The 24,220-nt window shown below is 44.6% G+C and overlaps 1 protein-coding gene across 1 annotated transcript in view; it reads left to right on the top strand.

The window, feature by feature from the left end:
- LOC110981271 (fibrocystin-L-like) overlaps nucleotides 1-24,220 on the top strand; it is a 71,131-nt gene that overhangs the window by 36,577 nt on the left and 10,334 nt on the right. Inside the window, exons 34-54 of the mRNA XM_022238696.2 lie at nucleotides 465-1,552; nucleotides 2,691-2,939; nucleotides 4,052-4,192; nucleotides 5,365-5,545; nucleotides 6,233-6,383; nucleotides 6,866-7,022; nucleotides 7,779-7,988; nucleotides 8,651-8,818; nucleotides 10,289-10,489; nucleotides 10,808-12,460; nucleotides 13,066-13,266; nucleotides 14,055-14,306; nucleotides 15,161-15,406; nucleotides 16,184-16,339; nucleotides 16,828-17,061; nucleotides 18,498-18,859; nucleotides 19,832-20,005; nucleotides 20,799-20,979; nucleotides 21,827-21,989; nucleotides 22,489-22,721; nucleotides 23,593-23,794. Of these exons, the coding sequence (XP_022094388.2) occupies nucleotides 465-1,552; nucleotides 2,691-2,939; nucleotides 4,052-4,192; nucleotides 5,365-5,545; nucleotides 6,233-6,383; nucleotides 6,866-7,022; nucleotides 7,779-7,988; nucleotides 8,651-8,818; nucleotides 10,289-10,489; nucleotides 10,808-12,460; nucleotides 13,066-13,266; nucleotides 14,055-14,306; nucleotides 15,161-15,406; nucleotides 16,184-16,339; nucleotides 16,828-17,061; nucleotides 18,498-18,859; nucleotides 19,832-20,005; nucleotides 20,799-20,979; nucleotides 21,827-21,989; nucleotides 22,489-22,721; nucleotides 23,593-23,794 (6,603 nt within the window). The remainder of the gene's footprint in view (nucleotides 1-464; nucleotides 1,553-2,690; nucleotides 2,940-4,051; nucleotides 4,193-5,364; nucleotides 5,546-6,232; nucleotides 6,384-6,865; nucleotides 7,023-7,778; nucleotides 7,989-8,650; nucleotides 8,819-10,288; nucleotides 10,490-10,807; nucleotides 12,461-13,065; nucleotides 13,267-14,054; nucleotides 14,307-15,160; nucleotides 15,407-16,183; nucleotides 16,340-16,827; nucleotides 17,062-18,497; nucleotides 18,860-19,831; nucleotides 20,006-20,798; nucleotides 20,980-21,826; nucleotides 21,990-22,488; nucleotides 22,722-23,592; nucleotides 23,795-24,220) is intronic.

The following is a 24,220-nucleotide window of genomic DNA, read 5'->3' as shown; positions in this document are numbered from 1 at the left end:
ATAGGAGCCAAAAATATTTGTTTGAAAAAAATGTAAGAGTTGCTGGTTTTTGTAGTTATCATATTTGAAAGTGTGATTTGAATTTTATGTAGTGCAGAATTGTTTGTACTTTTTTTCAAGTATGAAACCCATGCTCTCATAATATTGGTTTTCTTATGATCATGTTGCAACTCAGGACGCAATAAGGCACAATATTTGCTGATGGTGAGAATCTAACTGCATGTAGGTTTGAAGTACGGGCGTTTCACAATAGCGCTCCTCCAAGAGTTCGCAACGTGTTGGCCATTCACAATACGCAAAATTTGTCGACCCAATGCACATTTGGAAAGGGCCAACAAATTTCGCGCCCCATTGCTGACTCTTGGAGGCACACTATTGTGAAATGGCGGTATTGATGCTGCAAGAAATTCAGGGTTTCAAGGAAATGATTTACATGATGTGTGATGAACCTTTCTTTGGTACAGGGGTGACTCAAGTACAACCGTAACAATCCAGGGCAAAGGATTCAGCGCAAAGAAATGTGACAATGAGATTTCTGTTGGTGATTACTCCTGCGACGTGCAGACCAGCACAGACACTGAGCTCACCTGCCATGTTGATCCAGCCAACAGCATGAAGGTCGGGGAGCCGCAGTTAGTATCAGTCAATGTTAAGAATAGCGGACAGGCCTTGAACCAGATCAAGTCACCAGCGGAGCAGGGTTTTACCCTCAAACCTCGCATTGATTCCATTTCCCGGCACGAGGGATCTGTCAGTGGCGGCACAGAGATCACCATCAGCGGGAGTGGCTTTGTGGCAGTCGGGAACGGGGCGGTGTCAGTGCGCATTGGCGACCGGGGCTGCGTAGTCCAATCCCAGACCTACACACAGATAGTATGCATCACCAGCAATACCGGAGGTAGCGGCAGAGCTCGCAGAGCTGCAAGTTCAGACCTGTCACTGGAGGTCGGCTCCCAGCAGGCCGTCTGCAGCAGCGACTGCAGCTTCAGTTTTGCAGACATCAAGACGCCCCAGGTTGACACCATCGCACCACAAACCATCTCAGGGGGAAGCACCGTTGTCACCATCACCGGCTCTAAATTCACCACCGACCCATCGTTAGTCAGAGTCACCATCGGGGATGTAGAGTGCTCAATCACCAGTGCCACGGAAATAGAAATCCAGTGCACAGTCAGCTACGTCCCTGCCGGAAGCCAAGAAGTGGTAGTGAATATTGCCGACAAGGGTGATGCCAATTTTAACACAGACAACACGGTGACCAGTTCCAGGGTCATTAGCAGTGTCGTCCCTGCCATGGGCAGCACGGCGGGGGGCCAGGTAATCACCATTTCAGGAAATGGTTTCGTGGAGGGGAACACAGAGGTCAAGATCGACGGTCAGGTGTGCGATCTTGAGAGTGTGAGCCTGAGCGAGGTGAAGTGCAAGACTCGGTTGCACGCAGCCGGTAAAGTCAAGCTTAAGGTGAAGTCTAATGATGGAGACTATCCAGCCCAAGATTACGAATATTCAGCCGCAGCTACGCCCACAGTCACATCAGTGACCCCATCCAAAGGTCAGTTCATATTCATTTGGTTAGGAGTCCATGGCAAATGAAATGCAGCCTCGAAAATTCTGTATGTCCAACTTTCAGTCCCGGTGCTCAGAAAGGGGACACACTAATTGGGTAAAGCAACTTAAAACAGGTTCTTATGAAGAGAATACAAACCCAACTCTTTCAAAAATTTTGCCCATAGGCACAGGCATGCAACGATAAACAGTGCAGAACTGAAGCTTTATGACAGCCCACCCATGGATTTAGCCTTTTGATTGGCTCAAAGCATGTCACATGTTTTACCTCTTTACTATTTACAGCTCACACCGAAAGAGGCTATACCTTTGCCGCCTTGTTCTGAAAATATCAGACGCATAACATCATCCAGCGAATATCCAAAGTGTTAACACTTTTAGGCTGGACATGGGTAGACCTGCGCTGTGTTAAGGGGAAACTGTTTTTTTTTCTTTTGTGAGAAAAGTTGGGACCGAGTTGTGGGTACAAACGTCTTTGGTCCCAACAGAATCTATTCAGTTCAGTCGAAATATTTGGAATGATTTTACCTGTTTTTATTTGTAATGAGGTTTCTTTGCAAAAACACATCTGAATATCCAGTTGATTTTGAATGACACAGAGGAAAATATGATTTTTATTTGTGGAAACTTGATGGGGATATCTCACAGTGAAAAATGAAGGAGGAGGTTCCAAACATGCTAAAAAGGTGTAATCTTGTGCGTCGGTATTTGAACAGGTGGCATTTGAACATCAACATATCCTCATTTGAAGTAAGTTTCATTTTTTCCTGGGAAAAGATTCTCACTGCCAGTTGATTGTCAAAGGATATTTCTACAGCTTTGTCAAGTATGTCATATTTGATATGCATGTGGATAATTCCAGAAATTAGGGGTCCAAAGGTGTGACATTTTTGTGTCCTTGTTAAATCTGACCTTTGTTATTTGACATGGAAATATCACCAGAATTGATTTCAAACTATTACTATTTGTTTGGCAGGTAATTTGCATTAATTCATCACTCTTGGAAATTAGAAAATGTGATCTAAACTTACAAAATTATATGTCAGACAGGGACACGAAAAAATGGACCCCTAATTTCTGGAATTACCCATGTAACATTCCATTGACCTCTTTATCTGTACTAGGTGAAACTGGCAGACAGATTACAATCAGTGGTTCTAACTTCGGCTCTACAGTGGCCGACGTCACTGTCACACTGGATGACGCCATCTGCAGTATCGTCTCTGTGGATGATGCCTCTGTGGACTGTACGCTCGGCAACCACTCCGCAGGCATCTACCCCATTGTGCTGCACATCCACGGAAAGGGGCTGGCATCAGGCGACGTTCAGTTTGAGTATGAGTTGAAAGTGGACTCGGTCAGTCCAACTGAGGGTGAGTCATGGCGCTTGGGTTTTGTTTACTCGTCACAAAGTACAGTTTTTGTCCCATGCAAGTTCAGTGACCCAGTGAGACTATGAGGCTGTGAAGATAAAGTTGTTTGGGAATTATGGTAACATGATATTCATGGATTATGTTATCTAATCTTTGCCATCCTGGTTTTGCATATATAATTTCCTTTCTTGTCCATGTTTTGCTTCTGTATGTATTCCCTTTTTGTTCTTTTTTTTCTACCACACAGCAATCCTCTTGATCTTGTCTTTAATTCATATCAAGGAAACCCTTAAAGATAATGAAGCAATGTTACAGTTAAGTCCTGTAATCCAAATTCGCCAGGTTAAGTCTTGTTCTCTAGTTTAAGGTAGTGTGAATTAGACTAGATTCAAGAAGGAAGCCTGCAGATTAGCACTCTATGATAAATTGAATAGCTTCCTCTTTGAAGGTATGCTGTGTTGCGCAAAAATCAATTGGCATAAATGTTGCTTTTTGTTTTAGAATTAACACTCTGTCTGTGTCGGTTACCATTCAAGCTCAAAATGGACAGAGTAAAAATTTTAAAAAGGTTTATGAGAAAAGGTTTCGGTCACCAATTCTGCAATACCCACAGGTGTCATGAAAGAAAGTTGACAGCCAGGTTTGTGGACGTCAGCAAACAGGCTGCAGTGGACAGTGCACACGAGATGAAGTAGCTTGTGGGTTCTTACACTGTTCGTTGTGTGATACAGCAGTTAAGCAGTTAACTGTGAGACTTTGCGTGTAAGAAGTTAGCCGCAAAGTTCAGAAGACTTGTCGGGGTACTGTGCTGTGAATTCCCTTCAATTCATGCAACTTGCCATCCACAGACTCCCGATTAAGCCAAAATAGTTTAAGCCATGCCTGACAATAAATTTGCCAGTCAATGTTGGTTTGAAAAGAGTCTACACCACTCAAAAAAAATGAAATTTGAGTGAAACATGAAACATTGTGTGGACCTGTGCAAGTCCATGCAATGTCCTTGAATCCACGTGGACGTCTTTTGTTCCTCGGGTCCACGCAGTGCATGTTGACCTAGCCCACTCACTTTAGGCTCTCAAGCGCACTGTCATCTTGTATTGATCACCTCACAGGGAGTTTTGGTGGCGGTCAGGTGATGACTCTCACTGGAACTGGCTTTGATGACACGGCCTTGGTGACTGTGTGTGACCGCGTGTGTTCAAATGGCGATGTGGGATCTTCATCAGTGAAGTGCGAGGTGCCATCCAATACAGGTACGAGTTGCCAAGAAGAGCACAGAGGGTCCCTGGTTTAGCATAAAATCATTGCCACAAGTCGAGAAGAGTGACTAACGTTACAGTTGAGCATTTTCATTGCAGACTATGGTGATTGTACATCAGTTTTAATCGTCTGTAGAAAGACTCTGCCAGCAAATGAATGAGGACGGTAAGCATGTCAGATAGCGCAACAGCTGGAGTGGACTGGTTGGCGTGTGATGTTTATGGGACTTGCTGACCACTGTGCCCCAACATAATCCTATTGCTTTCTTCACGTCAGTGATAGAATTGTCAGCTTTCACCCGCATCTCCCCAAACTTACTGTAACACAGACAAGTGCATTGAAAGAGTTAACTCTTAGTAACCGTATGAGCATTTGTGACTGTTCCCATGGCAAGATTAGCTTTATCAATCAAAATGTGTTTTTACAGGGTTAATTAGTGCATAAATCCACCAGTACTGCTGCTCAAGGTGCTATGTCCCTCCTTACTGTGCCCACAAACATTCCTATGACCATCTCAGTTCGCTGATACTGCTCAGAATTTCTGGCGCAAACAGCCAGTCAAGCAGAGTATTTCCATCTCTGCCCCCACTGGTACCCATTTACTCCTAGGGGGAACGAGGCACCATAGGAGCGCACAGGTGATTTGACCTATTACGTCACAGCTTTATTCCCAGGTGCTGGATATGAACCCTTTACCTAGCTGTGAGCCGATGTTACAAATCCCTTGCACCGCCTGGCAATACGTTCCCCCCATTTTGGCTTATCTTTGCTCTAGATCCTCACCTGATTGGTACCCACCTCGTGTTTGTGGCAAAAAATTGCAGAAAGTTCCCACTTCGCTTGTGACAGGTTTTGTCTCAGAATGTGCATACTGTCCCACTGGTGTTAAACAGGAGATGTTTTTTTCATTTAGAATTCATACGCTGCTTTGATAGCTGTGGGGTAAGATTTTCTTTAAACACTTTGTGAAGTACTGTTGTGTTCTTGTACTGACGGTCAGCCACCGTGTACCAACCACATCTAGGCAGAAATTCCAACTGTGACATAGCCGGAGAGAGGTCTTCATAGTTGTGATGAAGACAAGAACGTGAGCAACCACATGTGAGACGACAAAGAGTTGTGGACAGTGGCTGCTGAAGGCTAAGCGATTTAAATTTTAATTTAGTTGCAGACAGTGGCATCCTGGCCTGTGACGTTATAGTAACCCTAGCAAGTGGCTCTTCTGTCACCAAATCGGACGCCTTTACTTACAAGACATCCCTGACGCCAGTCATTGATTCTGTGGAACCTCGTCGTGGTGGAACTCAAGGAGGAACTGGACTCGTCATCAAGGGATTGGGATTTCAGTAAGGATTTGGGCTTTGTTTGAATGCATGATTCATTCATTTTTTTTTCTTTTTGGTCAAATGAACAGGATATTTTGTTGGCACTGCCGTGCTATGTATAAAGATCCCATCGGGTGTACATCCAGAACCATTTTTGGGGGGGATGACAAATTTGTGTGGTAGCCAAAAATTTAGACTTTCTTTATGTAACATTTATGGCCTTTCTGGGGGGTAGGGCTGAATTTGGGGGCTGTTTACATGCTTTGGAAAGGAAAGGAAATGAAATGTAAAAAAAATCATCCTTGAATTTATTTCAAAACCAAAAATATTGACATTTTTTATGGAAGTCAAGTAATAGGTAGGGCATCATGTAACATTAGCCTAACTGTAGATGGAATAAATACAATCTCACTTCAATTTATACTATTCCAAAGTTACTCCAACTCCGTTTAGATTTTTCTAGGGAAACCTAATGAACCTGTTTTATACCCAACATTGCAGTAACCCAGTAACTGTACAATTGTATCATAACCCTTGCATAAAAGGTGAAAGTGCTTAGGGCATATTAGTTTTAAATCTGTCAAAATTCTGTTCAAGTTAGTGATGGATTTCAGTGAGATCAGGAGGGCCAGTGGTAAAGTGATTTCATGATCTCTGCAATTTCCTTGGTGAATACAGTTAGATTCTTCTTGGATTTGACTTTTCCAGGGCTACTGGCAATGTAGTGACTATTGGTGGCACAGAATGTAACATCACAAGTGAACAGGTGACACAGATTGAGTGTACAACCGAAGCTCACGGGCACTCGGAGATGACCAAAGTGAGAGTTGAGGTCGGTAGTCAAGGTATTGCCACACAGGTGAGTGTGAGTGTTGCTGGAAAAAAGAGTTTTGGGATTTCCTGGAAGAGAGGCATAGCGGGTTATGGACTTTGGATGATGGTTGGAGGAGGGTAGTGGAATATGATAGAGAAGGGTCTATTAAACAGGTTTGTCTGAATATTTTGTACTCATTCTGTCGAAAGTAGATCAAAAGTCACTACAGCCCATCCATCCCATATTGGTCTTAAATCCTGTGCATACGAACTGGCAACACACACACCAAGTGTCTTTGGTTAGCTCACAATCAAGTAGGCTGCATAGCACCCTCTACAGTTCCAAGACACCGCCTTTCGCGTCCAAGTCTTGTGTCTTGAGATGTGTCTAGGTCTGTGCCAGTTTTTAAAATGAGCACGTTCTAACTGAAGTTGTGGTCATGTCTCTTGAAGCCCCTCTAAACTGTGGTATATGAGACTTAATCTGCATCCTTTTCCAGTCTTCTAACCCTCGCTTGTCTTTTGCAGGACAATGCGGACTTCTATTACATCGATGTGTGGTCATCTCGTTATACCTGGGGAAACAAGGACCCACCAATTAAGGGCGACCTAGTTGTTGTCCCCGCTGGCCAGACTCTGTTGCTTGATGTCACAACGCCTATCTTGTCCATGCTTCTTATTCAAGGTTTGTTTTCAAGAGTTGACAGCATGCTCTATTTCATTTCATGATTTCGCCTCCCCTCTTTCACACGTGTGACTGGGCTTCTTCTTTTTATTTTTTGATCTCTGTCATGTTTCCTTTTCAATATGTTCAAGTTTTTCCTTTATGCAAAATTGCTTGAGGCTTGAAGATAAAAGACACCTTAGGTACAGAGCCACAGGAAGACGTGTTGGGCACGATCAGTCAACCTGCAAGATTGCTTGATCTCTTGGTGATCGCTTGATCTATCAATAATCTCATCTTCAGATGATTTTTTGTTTTGACCCACATTTGAGAAAGATTGTTTCCCAAAAAAGGGAGACGAGTCAGAGATTTCTCACAGGATCGACTAATAGCACAATGCAATTGTGCTGATTGACTGATCACACCCAACAAAAGTACTTACTAAACTCACTGGAGGTATAATTCATCTTCTTAAACCTGGATGGATCAGATTTTGAGAGTATTTGCTAAAGCTCACAATTAATTTCTTTCAGAAGAGAGGGTGAAGCACTGAACGGTGCTGGTGTAGCATAACTGATCTTTTAGGGACCTAATATTTGGCAGCTTTCCCCCCGTGCCATCCATGGATGAATGACTGGATACTTCATCAACCAGTAAACAACCCTTGAGTCATCTGGAGAAGATGAATATGAACAGAGCACGGTATTTGAAACATAAATAGTTTTTTCAGAACCACATAACTTACAAAAGATCCAAATTGCTCCTTTGTATCTTCAGGCGGTACTGTCATGTTTGACGAGAAGAACATCGAGCTCCACTCCCAGAACATCCTGATCGTGGACGGGGGCCACCTACAGGTGGGCACGGAGGAGGAACCATTCCAGCATGAGGCCACCATCATGATGCACGGCCACGTCCGCTCCACCGAGCTCCCGCTGTTTGGCGCCAAGACGCTGGCTATCCGGAATGGCACCCTGGACCTCCACGGTAAGTGATCAGAAACCAGTGTTGGGGGAGTGGCATATCCAGACTGGTGGGGGGGGGAATGGACTGTTTTCCAGAAAACAAGTGTCCAATTTGTTTGAAGAATCCTCAATCCCCCCCCCCAAGAAAAAAAGATGGTAGTGTCATTTCTACCATGCCGGTGCTTTCATTAATAATGAGCAACATGTCTCTTACAGCCCATGTGATATCACAAAGAGCATGGGTTTGTTCCAGTGTTTTTGGCTGAGCAGAGGGCCAGAGACACCATATATTAAAACACTAATATCTTCTTACACTTGGAATGGTGTGGTCCAAATGCTGCTTCAGTCTCTTCAGTTATTTATTGAGAATTTGGCTCGCATAGAATTGTCCTATTAACCATGGGGAGTAAGGTTCAACTTAGATTTAGCATGTTAGCATGCACACCTTGGTATTTCGTTGAGCACAAGTGCGTGCTTCACAACTTAGCCAATCAGAGTCCAGGAAAGGAGGAATTTAGATGTTTCAAAGTAACTGTTGAAATCTCGAACAGAGAAACTTTGTTGCCTGCCCTTACTTTTCGGATTAGGTCTTTAATCACAAATCACTCTGTTTTCCAGAGCAGTGTTCGAATATACATCATAAGAGAATGATCTTTTCACCTTTTTTTAACTGATCCTGCTCAGGGAAAAAAATTCCTGTGACGTGGACTCGCCTGGCTGAGAGTGTCAAGACAGGGGCCACAACCATGAGACTCGAGCAGGAGGTGACTTGGAAGGTTGGGGATGAGGTTGTCATTGCGTCCACAGGATATCGGCACAGCCAGAGGCAGAACGAACAGGTGAAACTCACAGGTAAAGTCTCTCCAAATCATCAGTGCTACCGCCCCATCCCCAAAGCGCAGGCCCGACATAGAGGGATAGGGGCCTTTATTAGCAACCAGTGATGTGCCCCCCGTAGCTCTGGTACTGTAGCTAAGGGAGGGTGAACATCAGCCTGGAGCTGGCAACAGAGATGCCAAACCTCCATGGAGTTCTTCCATGAATGCTGTAATCGATAAAGCACAGGTTCACATATTCATATTCAGGCAAGCATTATGGTTTTCTGATAACTCACTAGCATTTCACCTGCATGTTGTGGGTTAGCAAAATGGTTTAAGTACATGAAGGGGCATGAATGGCGGGACATGTTGTAGCTATCCTTGAAACGGGGATGAATTTCTTCACGAAAATTGTTCTCATTCTTTCGGATATATCCTTCATGGAATAGGTAACAAATTCTTTTCAGCACAAACAAAAAATGAAATTCAGCGCCGTCCCATGTAACATATTCATGTTTTGTGTGCACTTGATATTAGTGTAGTAGTCCAGCCCCGTTGTGATCACTCGGTGTGATTCGTCCAACCAGTGAAGGAGGATATGAAGACTAGTATGAATGAGTCTTGACCCTAGGCTTCAGTTGATTGGTGTTATTGCTGATTCTGATTTATTCCTCACTCAGGTCACATTTTCAGGGTAATGACAAGAGGAAAATCCTGAAGAAACCAAGAAAAAGAACCCAGTACAATTGAAATTAAAGGAATGTGTTCGTTTTTGCTATATGATAACGCTACTGCCTCATTCTTGTACATGTGTGTAGAAGGCTTTAATATACTTGATACAGTCAGTGTCAATACTCCATAAAATTTGATACCTAACATTGCCTAATATTCTCACCTTGACCGCTCAAGATGGAAATGTGTCTTATTCCTGGCTAGAAACAGTACAAGAGATCAGGAGCCACCTGTATTTATGCCCAAAAATCTGGTCAAAAGTACTGATCAAAGTCAGTGAGCATGGCGGCATGGTCCAACGGTCTCCAAGATAAAAAGAAAGTATTCGTGCTTCTGCATGTAGGCCACAAAAATCTATCACGTCAGAGCCATGACATCATCTTGAATATATTTTGTTAATAAACTATGTATGATATGAGGTGAGTCCCCAGATCTCCAGATGACTGTGTAAAGTTTTCAATTTGGTGTTTTGGATTAGAAAGCCAGTGCAATATTGTTCAACTCATCAGCCCTGTGAGTTTTCATATTTGGCTAATGTTTGCATAACACTGTATTACTGTATTGAGCCAAAAACAAATTTGGATTTACCCAGGTTAAAAAATAATAAGTAAATATTCTACATTTGACGCCTTATTTCATATTAAGCAGTTGTACAGGACTTCTCACTTTGCTGTCGATGAGGGGACTTTCATTTTACATCGGGTTTAGGGAAGAGTATTTTTTCTGATCCAGTTTTGAAATCAAGCAATTGAGGAATTTTGTCCTCTTACAGGTGTGTCATCCAATGGAACCGAGCTTACATTTACGCCAGCCCTGAAGTACGACCACTTCGGCATAACACAGACCATAGATGACGTCACTCTGGAGATGAGAGCAGAAGTGGGTCTTCTGACACGTAACGTCAAAGTCCGCGGATCCGTGCAGGAAGAATGGATTGAGGAATACGAGGAATGCCCAGAAGACTTTGACACTGGTAAGTACCATGACCTCCATTATATTGTACTTCAGTAACCAGTCTAAAAGCTGTCTATAGATGCATGTCGGGGGAGTTTGTTGTTTAGTCGGTCTGTCAGTGTGATCACTGCAGGGAAGTGGTCTTAAGTGTTAAGCCAGTCAGCCTGCCCTGGGTTTGATTTGAAATGATCTGAGTTTGGGATTTTTTCAATAAGTCCTCAATCATGTCCTATGCTGCATTTTGTCTAAAGATTCCAGACTGAATTGTAACCACACAAATGAATTTGTTACTCATCAAAAATGCTCAACACTTTCAGTTTCTTTCCATGTTTTCTAGGCCAGTTTGCAGGCCAAACATGCTTCCTGGGGAAGTTTGGTGAGGAAACAGGCAGCGATCAGTTTGGTTCCCAGATTATGTTTTTTGCTGTAAAGCCAGATGAGCACCTTGTGACTGGTCACATCGAATACGTGGAGGTCACCTACGCTGGCCAGGGCTTCCGTCTCGGCCGCTACCCAATCCACTTCCACATGAGTGGCGATCTGTCAGGATCGTACGTGCGTGGGTGTGGCATCCACAACACGTTCAACCGTGCTGTCACCATCCACGGGGTGCACAATCTCCTGGTGGAGCACAACGTGGCTTACAAGGTCATGGGACATGCCTTCTTCATGGAGGACGGCATCGAGACAGGTAACATCATCCAGTACAACCTGGGCGTCTTTGTCCGCCCCAGTAGCAGCTTGCTCAACGTGGACATCACCCCGGCTGCCTTCTGGGTCACCAACCCAGACAACATCGTCCGTCACAATGCAGCAGCCGGGGGCTCACATTTTGGCTTTTGGTACAACATGCCCGCCCACCCAGGAGGCCCATCATTCACTACCACTATCTGTCCCCGCAATGTCCCACTTCGAGAGTTCCGCAACAACTCTGCCCATACCCAGGGCTGGTACGGTCTGTGGGTGTTCCCCTCCTATCATCCAAAGAAGGGCGGCGGCTGCGATGCGACAGAGGATGAACCAGCCAAGTTTTACTCCCTGTATGCCTGGGAGACAGAGCGAGGTGCCGAGGCCGTGGCTGTCGGGGCCATCCAGTTCCATGACTTTGTGGTCTCAGATGCCGACATGGCAGGGGTGGAATACCAGCGGATCAACGCTCCATGGGGTGACGGCGGGGCCCTAGTCAAGGACCTGGTGGTGGTTGGCCACAGCCAGATATCCGAGGACAAGAAAGCCGAGAAGTGCACCGTGGCCGGCGTCAACGGTCCGCAGCTGGAGGGCCTGACTGTAGATGGAGCCAAGTTTATCAACTTTGACCAGGAGCGCTGCGCCACGCTGGCCTACTGCTCCAAATGCAGACAGTACCAAGGGGGTGAGTCAGTGCGACTCAAGAGACTGGAGTTCTTCAACTCACCCAACAGGGCATCTTTCAAGTGGGAACACGAGTGCTGGTTCGAGGACCTGGACGGCACTCTGACGGGATCGCCCAATCACCTAGTTCTCCCGAGCAACCCCAACCTTCCCCCAAGTGCCTGTAAGCAGGAGGCAAAATACGGCTTTGGCAACGTGCCTGGATCAACGTGCGATGACACCATCCGTCTCCGCCGACTGTCCTTCAACAATGCCTTGCCGTCCTCACTGGTGTACAAAGCGGCACTGTTCACTAATGCCCATGGAACCACCGTGGCGCCATTTGCTGAGAAGCGCCTAACACACCCCAACGGCTGGATGATTACCCTCATCCAGGGAGACACTTATAACTTGGCCTTCCAGGATGTAGAGCACGTCACCAACATTACGTATGATGCGGTGTTTTACGGCTACTTGGATGGAGACTACGTGCTAGTCAACCACAGACTCACTCAGACTCCTGACCGCTTCGCCATGAATGGTCAGTTCAAGAACGTCACAGACGATGTCTTGACATATGACGGGAACGAGAATGGTGACATGAGCTATGAAGGTGACACCAAAACTGTGACATACCTTGGTAAGACCCTAGTGGTTTGGGTTTGACACAGGTCTAGAATTGTGAACTCAAGAAAAGCATGACAGAGGGAGGGGGGGAGGAAGATTGTTTCCCCTAAAATGCCCCCCTTTGAGACAGAATCTTGTTTCCCCTAAAATGCCCCCCTTTGAGACAGAATCTTGTTTCCCCTAAAATGCCCCCCTTTGAGACAGAATCTTGTTTCCCCTAAAATGCCCCCCTTTGAGACAGAATCGTCATCAAGGAGTGTGTCTTGGTATACATCCCCCCTTGTTTTTTTTTTTAAGACAAAGAAAAGCTTGTTGTTCTGAAACTCTGAGGGACAGGCAATTGACTGCCAGCAACCCTTCGGTACAATTACATGTAGGCCCTCCAAGTGCCTCTCACAGATTAAAACCTAGGTGTCATGTTTGTAAGCCATGGCCAGACATAACTACAAGTGGGACGAAATTTAGTTTTGATATTCCATCCCTTTCGAGGGTTTGTTAACAAAGGTTTTAGATAAATAGGTGTCTCTTAGGGGAGGAATAGGCGTTCAAATATTCTGCAATGATGCTCAAAAGCCTTCCATCTGTGAAACTTATTTCATTCCCCCTGAACATTTTCAGTATCTGGCAAGGGCGAGTTAGCTCCCATCAACCGTGACGTCCACCCCAACTTTTACAGCTGTTTCTACAAGGACTGTCTGCCCACTCCTCCTCAACCGCCCCCGGACAACAAGCCAGATGACTTCAGGCGGTGGTCCAACGCGAGTGCTTGGGAGAGTGGAAGCTTGCCAGCCGACGGGGCAGACGTGATCATACAGCCCAGTGAGTTGTAAAACAGATATTGATAGGCTCCCTGGTTGATAGTACACATGTGGAAAATGCAAAATTGGTGAGTGATGTGATAGCTGAGTTGTTTGGGGTTGGAATCTGCTATCATGCACCCCCCCACACACACACAGCCGTGAGGTGGTCCAAAATAACCCAGCTCTATGGTGGTGTAATCCTTCAAGCAAGCATCTCCTCAAATATGCAAATTCTGCATAATTGACCTGTATCCATGGAGGAATCGAAGTCTAGAAAAAAGGATGGTGCCTTCAGAATGCTACAAAATTGCTTCAGATAGAGGTGATTGATTCTCTCTTAATAAATTTCTTCCTCTTGAGTCCTTCACAGTAACGTCAACACTATTGTTTCTTTTTCACACTGTGACATTTTTTCTCATTTTAAATATTTGGCACACATCATGCCCCATTTTAAATGAATTACCTTTTATATTTCTCTTGGGCTTAATTTTTTGAAGTTCTTGGTGTGCAGTAATGTTGTAGTGTTTTTGTGTGCACAGTGTTGTTGTTTTACCCCGGGATGCATTTTCTTTACATTTTGGATTGCACAGGCCCATATTGGACCCAACTGGCAATACGCCATCGGCCTTTGTAGTCTATCTTGGCACCAGACTGTTTCCATTTCCTTTCTATATTACTGTAACTGCTTTAGATTTGTTTCCTGTTCCATTTTTTCTTTTTGTGTAGGCTGATGTTCATTGTACATGTTCAAGGTCTGTGCCAAATAAAACCAAAGCAAACCAAACTGTTTTCTTTTCTGGGCTGCAGCGGTCTGGATGTTGGCAGACGTCCAACTCCCCGTCATGAACAAGCTCGTCATCTACGGCGGCCTGGAGATTGAAGATTCCCAGGACAACAAGCTGGAGGCCACCTACATCCTGATCCAGGGCGGCCGGCTGGTCATTGGGTACTCGGAGGAAAGACCCTTCCAACATGAGATGAAGATCCTGCTGAATGGACACCACTTCACTGAGCAGATTTCACTACCCTCTGGACCCAACCTGGGATCCAAGGCTCTCGGTCCGTTTCTCTGATTGTATAGGAGTCCACTCACACAGGAATTGGCAATTTCCAAATGTCCATCTGTTGTTGGGCCCCCTGGGGAGACCAAATTGATTTCACATTTTGGGCACGAGTCTCCAACTTTGGTGTCATGATGAATCACGGGTTCAGTCTCCAAAAACGAGACCCTCAAGCTCCATCACTGTCACAGAAACTTCACAATATGTAGCCAGAGTTTGGGGCTTGGGGTTGACTTACTTATTGACTTGTAATTGACACTGTTTTTAACCCATGGTTGACCTTTGATCAACTTGTGATTTAGCCTTTACCTTAACTGTGATTAAACCAAGGGGGGCATGGGGCCAAGTGGTAAGGGTCTGTGGCTTGCAATCATAGGGTTGGAGGTTCGAATCCAGCTACTGGCAGTATGTTGTGGCCCTTGGCAAGCCACTTCACCCCTGCTTGCGTCTCTCCACTCAGGAGTATAAATGGGTACCAGCATTAGCTGGGAAGCAACCTGTGATGGACTGGCATCCCATCCAGGGGGAATAGAAATATTTTCAGCCGTTTCATTCCAAGAAACCAGAGATAAACACCAACCTGATGAGCCAAATTGGCTCAGACCAGATTGACTTAGTAATTTATGCTTTGAATAACCCATGGTTGTTTCTGTGATCAACTTGTGATGTAACCTTTAACTTGTAATTGACATATGGCAGACTTCTGACTGACTCGACTTGATAATTGACTGTAACTAGCACTGTGATTGACCTGTGATGAACCTGTTTTTGACTTGTGATTGATCTCTGGATAGGCTTGAGATTTGACTTTTGATTGACTGTGTGATTGTGTTTTGCCTGATATGTCATCAGGCGTCTTTGGAGGCCTGGACATCCACGGCAAAAATCGCAGCATCTACTGGACCCAACTGTCCGCCACCGTCTCCCCAGGAGACACTACCCTGACCGTCAGGGACCAGACTGACTGGCAGGTAGGTGACGAGATCGTGGTAGCAGCCACCTCCTACGAAGCCTGGCAGACGGAGACGTTCAAAATTGAAGCCGTCACTGATACGTCTACCTTCCAGATCAATGGGAGCTTTGCATATAGGCATGTCGGTGAGTGAAATATGTTGAAGACAGTCAGTTTGGTTGAGCAAAAGCATTTTTAGAACACTCTGAAACATTCCACCGTTGCACCTCCCTGTCCTATCTCAGGTGTTCACTGACGAATAGTTCTGAAATTTCATGTGCATGCAAGATGTCCATTCTTGGTACATTTACAAAGTTGCAAATTGTGTTTTAATGTCATCAGTGGATGACAGCGCTCCATATCAGTGGAAGAGCAGTGCTCGTTGTGGGTGAGAGTGGGCATTTTCACCAATCCATGCTCAAAAGCATTTTTGCAACGACCATATATGCGGTTTTTGTAAAATCTGTACAAATATGTCATAATACAGAGAAACAAAAGCTCACAACCATTGAAAGGAATTGTAGTAATCAGAACCAATACAAGATGGCCACCCTTAGTGCACTCATTTTATCCCAGTGCCTATCTATTCAAGGGGTAAACCTGGCCTTCAACCCCCTTGTTGTAAGTGCAGTGATGGCTAATTTTGAGACAAATTTAAATATGAAAATTTTGAACATGTCTAGATGTCCATTTATCCTCTCCGAGTTTAGATTTTCATTTGATGTTATGTTTCATGTTCTAGAGATTTTGTATCAAGCACAACTTTTACCTGCATGTACATACTCCGTCATTTGTGTCTGAAATGGAACTGAAATGCATTTTGATTTTATTTTGAACAATTGCCTGCACATGCAGTATTCAGTGGAACCTCAGATAATCCTCACCGGTAGATAAAAGTTTCCCTCTTCGATCTGTCCAACCAGCTGATTATACCGCTGACTACACCCTGGCTGCCGAGGTCGGATTACTGACTCGTAACATCAAGATAGAAGGCAACGATTATGATCTTCTCTTCAAGGAGTCATTTGGCGCTCGCGTCATAGTGGGCAGATTCTTCCAGAGTGGAACTGAATACAAAGGTAAATCCAGTCCTCTATCATTGTCGACAGAAGGGGACAGAGCTAGATTTGAGCAGAGTTGTCAAAGTTGTTATTACAGAATGACTAAAAATGCACCCATATCCACTGATGTTTAATTTTGCTATTGACATGAGACGAGCTTTTAAATTTCGGTTGAGACATCACATGACAAAGCTCCTTGGTTTAATGCGAGCATTCAAAACTGACGATTGACACAAAAAAGATAGTATGTTTCTTTTCTGTTATTGATTATAACAGGAGAGAGGAAAATGGCCCTTGTTCCTAAAGGTTATTGATTTAGTTCAAAATGAATGGAATTTGTTTGTAAATTTGCCTCAGATTTTTGGAGGAGGGTCATAAAATGAGATTGAGGAATCGTGTGCTTGCGCAGAATTGTTGGATCTGAAGGTATGTGAGAGCTCATTAATTGGCCATGGATTGATTGTGGATGTCTAGCACAAGTCAATCTGTTTACCACTGTCCTACAGGGTATGCCCGAATATCTAATGTCCAGTTCTTCCACACGGGCCAGCTGGGTTGGTCAGACAGCTTTGACCCTCGCTACTCCCTGGCCTACCTGGACATTGGCCGAGTCACCGAGAAGTTACCCTCCTACGTCAAGGGATGCAGTTTCCACAACGGATTCAGTCCGGCCATCGGCGTCTTCGGAACCGACGGACTACTCGTGAAGGACAACGTGATACATCACACGGTGGGACCGAGTACGTGCTGGTTATGTGTCACAAAATGATCAGCTGTCCACGCTGAGCGAGAGCGAGGGCAAGGGATGGCGTGTGATGGGAACTCATTGGGCGCGCCAAAAACTTCTGCACATGTTAGCATGAGATGTACTGAGCATGCACAACCAGTTTACTTCGGAATGTGCAGTCTCCACATATGTGCCTAGTTTGAGGATGGATCGGGGTGGGGGGGGGCAACGGGGTCATGGTGCAACCTCACCCAAGAGGATCCAAAACGGGGAGTTGAACAAATATCAAAGAGAAAGCTAGCATCAGTTTTCCTTCCCTCGAAAAGCATGTAAAGAACATCCAAATGTAGCTTTAACCCTCAGGAATGGCCTAAAAGGTTGGTTAGCTGAAAGTGATGCCAAATATTTTGGGCCCCCCCAAAAAACAAGTTTGGCTCCACTAAATTGGGTTCTTGATCCATCCTTGGCCCACTTGAGACAATGCCCATCAACCTGTCCATTTGTTTGCCAGTGAGATGATGCTCCATGTTGGGGCAGATACACTGCTTTTAATACTGAATATTATATAAATAATGAATGTTTGTGAGTGCAATGGAAAGAACCATTTCATGTGGAATAGAGCATTTAATCTGTCACTTCCTGGAATCATTCTCACCACTGCACTCATTAACATTGATTATTTGTTTTATACAACACTTGAGTTGATTATTTGTAAACTTTGTGAACAAATCACTGTTTGGCTTTCGTCAGTCCAAAGTAATAATGAAATGCAAATTTGTCACACTTTCACTTTAGTTGATCCTTAAACATATATTCCCTGTGCATGTGCCTCTCACAATTTGCTTAATTGTTTGACAAGCTGCTTGGTTTCTTTCGATCACATAATATGACCACTACTTGTGAGTTCAGAAATTTCCTCCTCTGACAGAAGACCAAATGGTACCGATATTTCATGTTTATCGCCATCACTTGAACCTTTGTACGTTGGTGCGAATTAGAGCCGTCACTGCGTCTGAAGCACGTACGAAGGCATTGCAGCATTCTATCTGTGCGCACCAGACGTGCACGCAGGACAGTGTGTGACAAATTAGTATAAACCAACGGTACCAAACGATCCGCGACACGGCAACCCCAACCCACCAATCAAATTTGCACGTGGATTTATTCAGGTGTTATGTAATGCTTACCATGCACACTGGCAGCCAGATGTTGCAATCACAGTTACCCTTGCTGGGTGCCACATTCTCATCTAAAAGAAAAATTGCCTCATTAAAGAGGATTGCTCTCTCATTAAGTATTTCCTAGTAGTGGGAATTATTTGGTGTTTTGATATATTAAAACTTGGTGAATTGTTCTTTTGGACTGTTTTACATTTTTAAGCCCAGTCTGGGAGGTTTTTACTATAGTTAGAAGCTTAAACTCTGATAATATTTAAACTTTTTTTCAAAGGTGTGATTATATGGGGCAATGGTAACCAGCTCATCCACAACCTGGTGGCCCTCGTCGTCTTCCCGGGGACCTACCAAGACCGCTATGAGGAGCACAATGCAGATTGGACTGGGGGCATCGAGGTGGAGAAGGCAGGCAAAGTGGTCATGGTCAACAACACGGTGGCCGGCTCGGAGCGGGTGGCCTTCAAGACTTCAGGCGAGGCCTGCTCCGCCGCACCCAGCCCTGAGGCAGAATGGTTTGGCAACGTGGCTCACTCAACACTGCGGGGAGTCTACCAGCTGAGGACCGGGCAACCAGGGTGCACCAAGATTGCCAACTTCTTGGTGTACAAAAGCTGGGACTTTGGGATCTATGCCCAGGTACAGCATTTTTGAAGTGACAAGGCCACGAAAACAAACACCCTGAATGGACATTTTGGCATGGACCTTCTCAGTCTTGGAGGATGAGAATTTACTCCAAATTGAGACTCAGCAATATAAATTCCAATCTTTCTAATGTTTAACACATGTAAAGACTTCCCTAATGAGTACATTTGTGAAGTTAACTCAGATCAATGTGTGGGTATGTTCTCAGGGTCATATGTGATTCACACGCTCATATGTATTGGCTGGCATGAATTGATAACAAGTCAGGGGCAGCGTTACAACCATTTTGGAAAAAAATGAACATTCCAGAGAACATGACATCTTACATGTATAAAATTTGGTGTCAGAATGGCCATTGCAATGTTTGGACGGTTTGGAAAAATGCCTCACAACAATATCACAGAAAATGTGCCTCAGTTGATTTTATCCCCGTTGCCTGGCTCTCTCAGTGTCAAGTATCAATCCTGTGCCAATGTCACTCGATGTCAGAACAAGTCCTAGTCTGAATACTGGTTTGATTATAGCATGACCAACTTCTGTAGAATGGAGAATAGTTAGTGCTGTTCTCATCTAGTACTCGACAGTGGCAAATGTTTCAAGGCATTTGACTGACAACTTTTGGAAAAACTGTTTAAATGTCGGAATTTTCAAAGTCTCCTTACTAATTCTTTTAAGAGAGTGGAACACAGTTGAAGAACGTGACAATCCATTCATTAATTTCCTGCCTTCAGTTTGGAAGGGGGTCCTGCCATGTTAGGAGAGTCTTGGATCCATACTCACGGCATCAGACCCCTCAGTAAATTAAGTTTGTTTTAAATTGTTCCATAGAGAGTGACGGTGATCTGGCTTTCTCAGTACCCTACCTTAGCCCCCGTAAATAACTCTCTGCCGAGTTGTACATTTTGAAGTAGTCTTTGTGACCAGTTTAAAAGTCTCTGTGACCATGACCTTGAAATTACAAATCAGATCGGATCCAGCATCATCATGTCAGACCTGACGCTGGTGGACAACAAGATGGCCGTTCTGCCCCTGGTGATTGGCCCAAATCCACTTAGGCATCAAACCGGGGATGTCTCCGTCCGGATGGAGAATTCCCTCATTGTTGGCGTCAGTGATTCCTTCGATTGCCGGGCGGATGCTGTAAGTTTGCTATTCGTTCGGTCTCCTATAATAAAGCTTGAAGAATACCGTTAGATAATGATGTGAGCTTTGTTTTTATGTGTTCTGTATGCAGTTGTAGGCAGACCTCTTATCTGCATCCAAATGATCTGGGATACGCTTCACTTTGAGCATGTACTGTTGGAATAACGAACTGGCCCATTAAGAGTACCAATACGGCCGTTTCACAATAAGGCGCCTCCAAGAGTTTGCAACGCGTTGGCCAATTACAACGCTCGAAATTTGTCGACCCTTTCTAAACGCGCATTGGGTCGACAACTTTCGCGCATTGTAATTGGCCAACGCATTGCAAACTCTTGGTGGCGCACTACTGTGAAACGGCCGCATTAGGTCATGGATTTAAGTCACAAATCCTGTCTCCCTCTCAGAGGCATAGCCATGGGGGGCCTGGGGGCCATGTACCCCCCACAAATTCCTAGTGCCACCCAGGTGCCCCTCCCCCCACTAAAAAAAAAAGATGAATTAATCGATATTAAACTAGGCTAACAAAAGCTTGCCCCCCCCCAAAATACACCGCTGAAAGCTGGTGCCCCCCATAAGATGCTGGTGCCCCCTTGTGCCCCACATTAGTAATATCCTAGCCACGCCACTGCATCCTCTTTACATAAGATTCTAATTGTTATTTCTTGGAAATAGTGACAATATGATGTCAGGCCATCAGGATGTCACTGCCTGACAAATATAACAGCTCTCCCAACTTTCATCGTACTTTTCGCATTTTCTCCTCCCCTCCTCTGCCCCTTTCGCTCTTCAGGTTGCACCCGAGAATGCCCAGCAGAGCGGAATGACGAGGAGCCCTCGCGCCCCCGGTAAAGGCCACTCCGGATTTGTGTGGGCCAGTTTTGTCCAGGGGGGGAATTTAGCACCTTCAATGTCGCATCCTCATCACCAAGCCCATCTTTATCCCACCATCAATGGTCGGAGCGAGCTCCACAGTAAGTCGAAACCCGAAACAGCCACAGTGTTTATTTTGGGGGGGAAGGGGATGAATTTGCCGTCAGGTCTCAGTTCCTGCAATTTGCTGCTTTTGTTTTGATTGAGCATGCATATTGACCAACGAGGGACTACATTATTTTGGGCTGGTAAACAAGATTTTGAAAGAGACAAGACGTTTTGGCCAAGTTATTCAAACCTAACACTCCTCATACTGAAGCTCGAGACGCGTTTGTTCAGCATTTGTACAATTTTTCTCACCGTAACTTCATATTTTGAGATGCATCAGTGAGGTCTTACTGCAGAAGGATATGAGCAGGCCATGTACGTTTACAGAGTTGAAGTTCAGTGCACACAGTCCATCGATCTTCACAGACATTGTGTACATGTCCCAAACCTACATGCATGTATATCTCTGTACGTTTGCCATCAGAGATTAAGGCACCACTAAAGTGATTTTTTTTTCATTGCATCCTGCCTACTTGGTGAATAAATATGGAGTTTCATCTGTTAAAATGCACATTAACAGGGTATCGCTAGTGCATTTCCATGACTGGGTTTATTTCAGAATTTCTCCCTCAGAAGCTTTTCAAATGTTGTCCATATCCTTGTCTGGGAGGATACTTAAGGCTCATGGCACGTCTCACATGTGTTCAAAAAGCAACATTTTGAAACTCCTTGGATGTGCCATGGCCTCTATATGGCCCACTTCCACCAGATCCACCAATGAAGCAGTTGGGCATGAGGAACCTGTTCCAATGTGAACTCCATGGCATGGGCTTGGCCCTTCATGGTCAGTGTCATCTTCACCAAAAAATGCTTACCGTTTTGTTACGATGTGGCAAACAGATGTGATTTTCAGGGGCTTCGGCCAGCACTGCAAGCGGACCGATGCTGCCATCATGACCAACCCAGGGAGCCAGAATGCCATGCATCCTCTTATCACCTCGGGGATCAAGATGGAGGAGGTGGCCGAGGAGCGGAAAATATTCATACATCATCCGAGCCTTGGGTAGGTGTGAAGGAGGTGTGAATGTCACTCAGAAACACTCCAGACTTGCGTTAATGAGTCACTCCATTCTTATCGATTTGGGATATCACTCTTTGTGTCTGTGAAACATTCCAAGCACCACATGAGTAGCATTTCCAAGAACTTTTGAGGAGAAAAATATTTAGTAATACAAGAACTGCTACAAACTGTTGACTGCATTGACCTGAAATAAAGATGAAGTCCTCTAACATTTTAGAGAGAACAAAATCACAGACTTGCTCAGGTGAACCAGAGAAGATCGGTTCCTCTGGCTTGGTTAGCGATGCAAGTTTGTTCATTTACCCAAAGTGAATAACGAGAGTTTGAATTATTTGTGCAGTATTATTTAAAATGAGCAAAAAAGGCAAAGGCTTGTACTTAAGCACTGCTGAAATGCATCACTGTGTGTCCTCAAGAGTGACTTTATCGAGTAATGTCGCTAAAATGTGGGTGATGTCTACATTAATTTTGGCGTTGATAGCAAGGTGAACCCCTCGGACTGTGTCGACATGGACTGCGATGGAATGAAGAAGGCCATGATCCGTGACATGGACGGTAGCCTGCTGGGCTCTCCCGGCACCATCATCCCCCAGTCGGAGTTTGAGTGGGACGGTGACCCGCGGCGCGGCCTGGGCGACTACCGCATTCCCAAGGCCATGCTGACCAGACTAGATGGATCTCGAATTCCTATTGATGAGAAGGCTCCAAATAAGGGTGAACAAAAGAAAACATAAATGTGTGAAGCCTATGTTGTGCCTTGAAGTCATGCAACACAATTACCTTCCTACAACCTTTGAGAATGTACCTTTGAGTTTCACTGAACCTTATTTTCCGTTCTTTTTGTTGGTTTATTGAAAGGTATTTTGCTAGCTTTTTGGTTTTTATGTTTTAATGCTAATGTCCACATTCCTTAGCAACCCTGTGATGCCACCCAGGGATTAAGTCTCAAATATTGCATTTTTGTGCATAAGAAACTGCTTGATGTCTTTTTATATTGCTGCCCTGAATTTCCTTTTCTCTGGTGATTTATGGTTGTGTAAAACTTGTTCATGACCATAGGCCGAGTGGCCTTATCTCAGAAATGCTTGCAATTTACCAAATTTGGGTTCACAATTTGAGCAGTAAAACATAGAAACTGAACAGTGCCTTCCCCGCTTGTCATCACAGTACAGGGAGCATCAATTATGAAGAAAAAAAACGTGAACAATTTCTAATGTTTGAATTATTCAATACACTCATGCATGAGGATGTTGTGTAGCCTACATGTACTTTTCCTGCATAGAGGACAAGTATAAATGTGCGCAAAAAGTGTGTCAAAAGAGCCTACCAAATATCAGGTGTTTAGGAGACAACTTGGGTCCTGTTTGAGTTTTTTCAGTCTTTATATTTCCATTTCTAAAGATTTTTCAAAGCCTTTTTGTTGTTCTTTTGCTAATGCAAGTTGTGAGCAAAGTAGCGATGTCAGCCTAGGCGAAAGCCACAGAGTGTTACAGGTGCCTGAAAGCAGGAATTTGTTTTTCCTTTTTTTTGGTGATTTTTTTCAGGTGCTAAAATTACTGGTCTATTGTGCTGTCTCTCCCTGCAGGCATTTACCGGGGTCAGGAAGACGAATGCGAGTGGAAGGCAGACTGGCAGGCCTACGAGTGCCACGGCATCGACCACATGATGCTGGTGGTGGAGAGCATGGACGACGACACCGAAGTCCGTCGCCTGACGCCGCTGGCCATGTACACCGACAGCTACGTGGACTTGGTCAACGGGCCCGAGGATCACGGCTGGTGCAATGGGTAAGTTGGAGCCCAGTTACCTGCGAGGTCAATCTACCCCTGACTCCACCCCACTCATTTGCTTGAGTTGACACTTTTCGCAACATGTTCCTCATTTCTTCTGTTAAAGTTCGTGCCTTCAGCATATACTAACAAATTTCATAAAAACCGGAATTGTTTTTCTTTTCTCTGAGAATTTCTTTTAATTTGCCTCTTGATTCCTTGTTTGAGTGCAATGCAATTCCGTCTTACAGCATAATACCAGACACAGGATGGCATAATAGTGTTTGTGGTCCATGTACATGAAGGCTGTCATCATTAAACTGTGACCAAACCTAACAACATGAGTTCAAAGTCATCACAATCTGTCTGTTAGTTTAAGGCCCTCCCACAATTCCAAATCAGTGATCAAACCTAACCTTTATCCCCCATATAACGCTCATTTAT

The sequence above is a fragment of the Acanthaster planci genome, linkage group LG13, assembly GCF_054643075.1.
Source record: "Acanthaster planci isolate LZ-2023a linkage group LG13, COTS_SCS, whole genome shotgun sequence".
Lineage (NCBI taxonomy): Eukaryota > Metazoa > Echinodermata > Asteroidea > Valvatida > Acanthasteridae > Acanthaster > Acanthaster planci.
This window is presented reverse-complemented; position numbering and strand designations above follow the sequence as displayed.